Here is a 9,482-nt window from a genome sequence, read left to right as displayed (position 1 = left end):
CAGTTCAATTGTGGGAGCTCTTTTTTATGTTTAGATTTTTCTGTTATTGAATACACATTATCCATCCTTTGCTAACTCCTCATCATTGCCATTGGAATTCAGTGCTGCTTAAAATATGCTTAATAACACCTTATAAATATGAGCATTATTAATAATAATTAATAATGATAATAAAAGATGCCATACAGTAAATAATTTCCTGCATTTGCACACTGCCTTGTTGACATAATGCATTCACTGATGAAGGTATTAAAAGAGAGACACATTTGAAACAATATATGAAGTAATTTGTAGTACAAAGAAGGACATTGTATTTCTTATTAGTCATCAGTTTATTTTGTACAGCATGTGTATAACATGACGGGATGTCATTAGGTCTCTTAATAGATTGTGGGCAGGCTGGGGAAGGTACTGGTCCAGAAATGGACATGGCGACTCCTCAGCTTCTGTCCCACAGAGTTCTCGTTCGTATCGCTGTTGATATCCAGGTAGTGTTGATCAGTGGAGGTGAATTGGGGCCAGGTTGCAGGCACCTTCAGGCCTCCTTTGTTGGGGTCCCTGTGGGGATAGAAAAACTATTCTTCAGGTCTGGACAACAGAAAGGTTAGCCCTGTCCAACCTGCCACCGTAGGTCAGACCTGCCCTGAGGCACTCTGGGAAACTAAAACTGCAATAACGATGATAATACTGTCAACAACCTCATGTGTCTGCGGCGTTTTACCCAGTCTTAGCAAAGTTGGTCCAGTAGGCGATCATGTAGCGTGAGACGTAGCGGTGCCTGGGCCAGTATGCCAGTGGTGAGGTGAAGGGCTTGCCAAACACAAACTGCAGCTCGTCCATATGGTCAGCTCCCATCCAGCTTGGATACGGCTTAGCCAGGCCAGCCAGGCGGCTGCGCTGAGAGAACAGGTAGGAGTAGGTACGGCCAGTCCTTTGACAGGGCAAGAAGAGAGGTGCATATCAGGGCTTGGTTTAACAGATCAGTGCCAGAGTTCTTTACAACAACAACAACAACAACAAAAAATCTATAAATTCAATGTCCAATTCAACACAACATGTCATCATGAGTCATAAGTCACCTTTATACTAATTCGTAACAAACTAATTTACAGTGAGAGGCTGTCTTTTAATATTAGTAAATAGATATCGTTCTCACGTGGCGTTAGCAGCGTGGAGGTACAGGGCAGCCTGTATAGGCACCAGGAAGATGTAGTCTGTTCCGATCTCCACAATGGTCTTCTTGATGGTTTCCTTTCCAGGTTTTGAACCCCAGGTTGAGGAGTAGACAGAGAAAGCACTGTCCTGGCCGGCCTTCCCCTTTTCCTTGGTATAAGAACCCAGGAGCCTCATCACATCCTTTCTGCAAGGAAATGTCATGTGTTTAATGGTCAACCAGGGTTATCACACTGCTTTGGAAAAGGAATGGGTCACTGATAAAGAAGGTGACTTCCTACTTCGGGAGACATGGTGGGGTAGGGGTTAACACTGTCGCCTCACAGCTAGAAGGTCCTGGGTTCAATTACCACTTGGGGACCAGGTTGCCGCGCTGCCAGGTATACATGTTTGCATGTTCTCCCCGTGCTCGCAAGGGTTTCCCCCAAAAAATATAAACCCAATGGGAAAACATGCAGACCAGATCGCTAACGCTGTCGCGTCCCTGACGAAGACGGACAGGAGCACTTGGATTGGTCCCCGGGCGTGGCCCCACACCACAGCCCATGTCTGCTCCTGGCTTCTCTTGGGGGGAAGGACGACGGGATGGGAAATGTGTGTGTGTGTGTGTGTGTGTGTGTGTGTGTGTGTGTGTGTGTGTGTGTGTGTGTGTGTGTGTGTGTGTGTGTGTGTGTGTGTGTGTGTGTGTGTGTGTGTGTGTGTGTGTGTGTGTGTGTGTGTGTGTGTGTGTGTGTGTGTGTGTGTGTGTGTGTGTGTGTGTGTGTGTGTGTGTGTTTGTGTGTGTGTGTGTTATTAATCTGCATGACAATTAAAGACTTCTTCCTCAAAACCCTCGACTATCAACGTTTGACTTGCTTCCTAAAATCCACAAGAACCTGAACTCAACCCATCATAAGTGGCATTGATACCACGGCAATTGGCAATGCTTATTTACATGGTAACCATGGATGTGGAGTCTTTGTACACAAACATTGACCATTGTGATGGCCTAGAAGCTTTACCTGAATGTGAGTGCAGCTATCTTGGCCAGCACAAAACGCAAGCTGCGAGAGAGAGAGTGGCTGAACACAAATGCGCCATCAGGACCCACAACCCCAACTACCCCATGGGCCATGGCACATCACTACAAGGCTGTGGGGAACAACTAACTCAGACACTTTGAAAGTCATGGCCATTGAGATCATTCTACAAACTGCAACAGGTGGTGACAGACTTAAATGTCTGCTTCAACGGGATAGTGATTGGATAGACACCCTCAGGGTCACCTGCTCTCCAGGCCGTAACGAGGAAATAGACTTCTCCCCCTTTTTATAATTTGTTGTCACATGGGACAGTGTATTTAATGAACGTGGAGAGCTTAGCACCAGTAGACTCACACAGGGGTCTCCACCAGAGGCCTGTTGATGGAGGGAACATCTAAGCTTGTGAAGAAGTGTCCATCCATGTCGTTGACTCCAGCGATGTAGTCGATGTCAGCAGCGTTGTGAAACAGATTCTCAGGCTCATCAGGAAGAAAGTCCCCGTCAATCACAACAGATATTTTGAGGTTCCTGATAAGAGGACCTGATGGAGACAGAAAATGTGTTACACTCCATGCCACACATGATGAGTGCACTTAACATAAACATTAAGTCCAAGACTTGGAAGAAATAGAGGCGTCTCACTAAAGGATACTGAAAATTAAAGCGAACTTGCCTGAAATAGAACCACAATCGAACATGTTGCCATTATAGTATATACTCCATACGGTAGATGATCACATTATATGTGATAATATTATTGGTAGTTGGTTTGGTAAACACAGCAGTGGCCAAAGCCAAAGCCGCTTCCTTTTCTCCGTAATTAGGTAATTTTGTTCAAACAAACCTACCGAACCTTGATTCCACAGAAAGTTGCTGTTGCCCTGTACATTTCTATTCCTTCCTTGTCACTGTACTTTAGTAGCTCACAAGTCTGTATAATGTGGTTAGCAGAGACCAGTTTTGTATTGATGAATCCTGTGACATAACCTGAGAATAGGCCCACTGCAGCTATAGTACTTACTATCAGGTGAGCTGGCCATGCTGACGTCACCAGCCACAGTGAGGGTAACAGGATCTGTCATTTTCAGGCAGGCTACCATTCTGTCATCGGTGGGGCAGTTGACCTTCCGAGCGATCTGGAGAGAGAAGATGAGGTGAATCAAACCCCTAATGAAGCTAAAGTGACTGTAATATCTAATTCATAATCAAATTATTATTTGGAAATTAAAAAGTAATGCCCACCATTGGCCACCAATAAGCACTCCTAGATGAGTTTGATGTCTGTCACACTGATGAGTAACGAGTCAGTTTTGCACTCCATCCAGTAGACGTCAATAAAATGAAACACGTTTTTTATGTGTTTTAAATGTTGAGGTCACAGTAATCTTCCAACCTGATTGATTGATTGATTGATTGAAAACTTTATTAACAGAATGCAGAATGGGTACAATACAGTACGGCTCAATACAAACAACCGCTAAGAGGATGCAGACCAGAAAAAGACTTTCGTCTTGTTTACATCAGGGTCCTCCATTTTCAATTCATCAAGACATTTATGACATACAAGAAATATACAGTACTGTGTAAGAAGGAAACCTCAATACAGGATCACCTGCTGAAAGGCTGAGAAGAACCTATACTGCCTAATGTTTTTCAACCACTAGTTGGTTGCAACTTCGAAAATCAATGATCACAAAAAACACAAACACTTTTTTCATCTCCTTAGGTAAAGGTGGGTCATGAGGTCTCCACTGAGGTTAAAGGGAAAATCCTCCCACATTAGTGACGTACTGTGTGGCCTCATAGAAAAGGTACCCACATCCCAGTAGTAGAATCACCATGGGTACTACTGTCATAGTGTCCTAGGACTTGTTCATCAGGATTTGTCTACTGATGACATCATCACTACAGTCTTGTCTCCCTGAAGTTACACAGCTCTCGTGGATCAGTTATAGGTCTTTTGACAGATATTACAATGCGATATGATTCACAATATCATTATTTTTATTTTCATTGAAAAATGCATTTAAGTGATGAATATGTGATAATTATGGCGTCTGTATAAAACAAACGTGTTCTGCAGGACTTGTATGCCAGGGCATCTTTGCAGCACCACAATACTTAATGTAGACACTAATAGCCTTCATCAAATACTGCAGTCTCCTACAATTTGGATATTGCACTTGGCCATATTGCGATTTTCATTAATTGTTCCGCCCTAATTAGTTACATACCTCTTCTGCTGTTTTACGAGGGTTCCTGTTTATAGCCCAGGGGCAGAATGCAACACCACTCTGGTGGATGGCTCTCTTGATCAGTCCTTTGTTGTGGGGAGTGAGAGTCTTGTGTAGGGATACAGACACACACACACATAAATCACCTGGGCATTAAACTTGAAATTATGTTAAAGATTTTTTTAAATGTGCAACAAATGACACTTTGACGCTTTGATAGGACAATGTACAGAGTGAACCACAGGTCCTGTAAACAGCCCCTCACCTGGAAGTTGACACTAGCTCCACCTGCAGACTCTCCAAAGAGAGTGATGCTGTCAGGGTTTCCTCCGAAGGAGTGGATGTTCCTGTGCACCCAGGCGATGGCGGCCTGCTGATCCCACAGGCCGTAGTTTCCTGTCGAGGGAAGAAAGGACCCGTCTCAATGTCTGCCGTCTTTTCTTGATCCTCCAATAACTGTTGCTTTTCTCAGACAAACTCCAATCAGGTATACGCTGGAATGTCCAGTGCTGTGGAAGCCGATTGTTCAAACAATGTCTGAGGAAAGCAACTGCTTTGATTGGAGGATCAAGAAAAGAGGGCAGAGTTTTGCTTCTGAATTCCCATAATTTAATCATATTGACCCCAGGATGATGCTGTATTGCTGTAGGACCATGAGCACCTACCAGGTAAGCTGGAATCTCCAGAGCTGAGGAAGCCCAGGATGCCGACACGGTAACCCAGGGTTACCACAATAACATCTCCCCTGTCTGCAATTTCCTGTCCGTCATACAGATAGTTGTCCAGGAAGTTAGGTCCCATGGAACCTCCAGCCATGAAGGCTCCTCCATAGATCCACACCATGACGGGGAGATCAGTGGAAACTAGGGAGAAACACAAGACACATTATATTTTAATGTACATATTATTACAGAGACTTTTATATAAATAAATATTAATTCAATATGAATGAATGACAGCATTTCTATGGCGCTTTCCTAGTAGGCTACTAGCACACACAAAGTACAATGGAAACACTGCATACATTCTTCAGTATGGGTGGTGTTACTGCCACGCTCAGAACACCAGGCACTCAACACGTTCTTTCAGTTTAAAAATGTGTTACCTGTACGGCCTTGAGGAACCCAGATGTTGAGGTAAAGACAGTCTTCGCCACCACGGGTGCCAGGAATTAACAGGTTCGCCTGCATACACCTCTGCATGTATTTAGTGGTCTGAAGAACACCTAAGGAGACCAAAGAGTTCTATTATACACACATAGATCTTAGATGTATGATAATCAATGGGTGGGATGGTCAATGCACAAGAAAGAGACTCAAAATCATCAGTGATAACGTTCATTCTGTGTATTTATGTGTACTTCAGTTGCCTGTGTATTTATTGTACGTATTTTGCATGGCATAATGCCCAACTAAATGTGCAGCTCATTTGAGTCAGAGGATGATTGGGTCTGTGCACGTACCGTTCCAGCCAGGGTGACGTTTTGGCTTCTCAAACCTCCCAGGAATATCAGCGAAGGGAATCCCCTTGAAGACATCCATGGTTCGGAACAGTCCCAGGCGAATGGTGTCTCCCTCCACCTGGCCTCCCTCCGTAAGCACAGCACCCAGCTATGATTTGAAAAGTAAAAGTCATTGTGAGGCCTACAATTTACGAGACTCGCAGACTGTTAAGCTAGCATGATGGTAGTGATATCAAATGAAACTAGACAACTTAAGATATCCATAGGTACCAACCTTGTCATGCTAGTTTTGGGCAAGAAGTATGCAGTTCTTTGCATGCAGTAATGTGTTATTCACCTATTCTAAAAATGATGTTTTTGATCATTTCTGCAAACTGGGGTGATTAAACAGTTGGAAATGCATGAATTGGGTATGACTGGAAATCTAATCCAAATACAAATTGTGAATCCAATGAGCCCAGTTGTATTCATGTGTGATGATGTTAGTCCCCATAGCGAGACCTTTTTTTTTAATCTTGACCTCACTGTATAAAATTAGAATTGTGGAATTCATTTTCTATGATCTTTCTCATGGTCTTGGTGTCCTAATGTGGTATTTTGGAGATATTTTGACCATCAATTCTTGAGTGGTCAAAAATAGTTACATTTAGCACCAGACCTGTGTAACAAATGGTATCTATACCCAAACATTTCTGAAACTATTTATGAGACATAATTGAGCATGGGAATGACCATCATACACTTCCATCATAATGTTCTAGGCCCTTATGCACTCTAAACTTTCAAAAGTTTAACAAGCACCTAACCAAAACACAATGTTTATAACTCAGCTTTCAGATGACGTAGTAGTAGTAGTAGTAGTTGTATTCAGTCGCGACGACACTCTTGTTGTTGTTGCAGCCGACTATCGCATATGGTGTCTCAGGCTTTCTGAAGTCGACATTTATCTTGTGCTGTTGTTACTGTAAAAATGTAACGATTGTGATATGATGATTGTTTAATGAGATGATGAGCTGTATGTGTATTGTGTAGTCACTTGAATTTCCCCGTGAGGGATCAATAAAAGTTATCCTTATCCTTATCCTTATCCTTTAAATGTATCACTTGGGAATTTCTCCGATATCGATACCATGTTTTAGCCTGATATCGGCCCCCGATATCCAATGGCAGTAAAATGTAATGATTGTGATATGATGTTGTTAATGAGTTGATGAGCTGTATGTGTGTGTCACTGGAATTTCCCCAAGGGGATCAATAAAGGAATATCTTATCCTATCAGTCATCACACACAATACAATATGCACAATCATTCAATGGTATTTGATTTTGTGACTGAAAAGGTACAGGCTGAAGCCTATATTATTAACCAATTAAGACTCCAAAACACAAATAATAATAACAAAATAATTATTATTCACATTTGTAACTTTCAAAAATAGCTATACAAACCATTTTTCTAAAACAAAAGCAAATGACTAATTCTTAAATGTATATCAGCATTGTTACACAAGGTAACCCCAACAATAGAAATACATCTCCTTTTAATCCCTTTCGTAGCTTTTTGAACAGTACATTTACAAACGTCTCTCACATCATATGGTCCTTTCACGTATTGAAAAAAAAATATCATACCAGTGATACAACCATGAAACCCATACAAGCAAATCCAGCTTCCGCTAGAAAAAAACTATTCCTAATGGAATTCCTAAAATGGAATATTAAAATATGAGATTAAATTAAATTAAAATTAAAGGCTTTCTCCACATGATTATATACTTTCTATATGTTTTGTCAAATACATATTGACATTATTTTAAAGATTCAATGGAATAACCACACCAGCCATACAGCATTTCAAAGTGCAGGTCACTTGGCCCAAACATTAAGAAATGTTTATTTTAAATAGTCCATGCTGTATATACTCTAATAGAGCTATGATTCTAGATTAAACTCCATGGCTACTTACAGAAGCTGCAGACGCGCTCCCCAGAAACAGAACAGCAGCAGCCAACATTCCCAGTGTCTTCATCATGGTGACCCAGTAGTTTATGAGCCAGGCTGATTGTCAACACGTCTTTTATGTAGAACAAGCAAGACAAGACAAGACAAGAACCCTCCTCCCATGTGGCATGTACGTAGACCGACGTGTTAATTATGCCCGCGGAAGGCGGAGCCTCCGAGGACAGTATGCATTCGGTAGCGTCTGTGTGTGTGTTTGTTTTATACTTTATTTAAACTCTGGACTCATTGAGGGAGACCCTCATTTTCAATGGTGCAGAGTGTACAAATACTTTTCTACAGACATGAGAGAACCTTTTTAACCTCTGTCTCTGTCTCAACCGGTCCCATGGAACAGCTTCATACCGCCTTCTGTCTGGCCTGCAGTGCTGAACCTTCTGAGTGGCTTCTCCTGCCCCCCCGGGGCATACGGCCCTGAGCTATTGTCTTACGCTTGCAGTAGTTCTATTTATTACTCAATTTCACAATTTTCTTATGATTCTACTGTCACCATGTATGCATATGCTCTTTTAGTCTTTTATTTTGAAATCGGCACCTCCCTTCCGCAACACGTATATTGTCTGGTTCCTGTTTAATACGTCAGTGTCTCCGTGGTATGAGACAGGTAAGGTCTTGCTCCATTTGTTCAATGATAGATTTCGGTCTAAAGGTTGTTAAATATTGTATATTATTTACTTTATTTACTTTCAGGAATTCGTTTAGCGTAGATAAAGAAAAAATACTAACCTTCTTACTGTCTTTTACTATTATGAACCCTTTATTACTATGCTACTATACTTATACTACTACCTACTGTATCATGATAATATGTCTATACTACTATGCACTCGACACTGTTTGATGAACAATGTTACTGACCCTTAGCTGCCAGAGTTGTACCCTTCCTGCTGACTTGTTGTACAGAACTTGTAAGTCGCTTTGGATAAAAGCGTTCAGCTGAATGACTAAAGAAGTATCACTACAAGGTGTGTTTTTGGAATTTTTTTATTATACTGGTTAAGGTTCATTGTGTTCTATATGTAATGCTTCACGTCACAGAGGGATTGCAACAATCATTTCACCAAACCAATTGATTTGAAGCAGGTTAACATAGCTAACGTGAATTCTTTATTCTCATGAGCAACCTTCATCGGATTCTACCCAATTCACAGAGTGAATTCAAAACGTTGTCCCTCGTTAGCGATGGGAAATGCACTCAAAATGACTTTTACAACACAGTGTGAGATTCAGATCTTCAGTGTTGCACGCTTGACTTTACAGGTGGCACCACCTCACAAGACAAGTCTTTTATACCTATTCTTATGTCTGCAATTTATGCATTGTTTTTAATTCTGTCAATTGTGTGCTGATTTTATGCCTATGTTCATTTTATACTAATTGCTGTAGGGCACTCTGGACTGCGGTCCATGTGTGAAAAGTGCTATATAGATAGTTATTCATATTTATTATTATTATATTGTATAAATGTATGCATTGAAATGTCTAACGTCTCAATGGTATTGAAAATGAGGGTGACCTCAATTGTACATTCTATTCCTATGGTCTAAGACAGTCCAAAAAATAGTGAACATG

At 41.4% G+C, this 9,482-nt stretch overlaps 1 protein-coding gene across 1 annotated transcript; it reads right to left on the bottom strand.

Annotated features, from left to right (window-relative positions):
• Nucleotides 1-380: 380 nt before the first annotated feature.
• Nucleotides 381-7,920, bottom strand: LOC311237517 (bile salt-activated lipase-like; the record flags this gene model as incomplete). The annotated part of the gene is made up of 11 exons (XM_084325444.1): nt 381-558; nt 722-931; nt 1,157-1,360; nt 2,550-2,736; nt 3,217-3,331; nt 4,430-4,537; nt 4,695-4,825; nt 5,095-5,292; nt 5,535-5,654; nt 5,892-6,039; nt 7,858-7,920. 11 exons carry the CDS (start codon nt 7,918-7,920, stop codon nt 381-383), a joined length of 1,662 nt encoding a protein of 553 aa, XP_084181570.1.
• Between the last annotated feature and the right edge of the window lie 1,562 nt (nt 7,921-9,482).

The sequence above is a fragment of the Notolepis coatsorum genome (assembly GCF_963971535.1).
Source record: "Notolepis coatsorum genome assembly, chromosome: 11".
NCBI classification, from domain to species: Eukaryota; Metazoa; Chordata; class Actinopteri; order Aulopiformes; family Paralepididae; genus Notolepis; species Notolepis coatsorum.
Note: the sequence above shows the minus strand (reverse complement) of the source record. Positions and strands in the feature narration are given on the sequence as shown.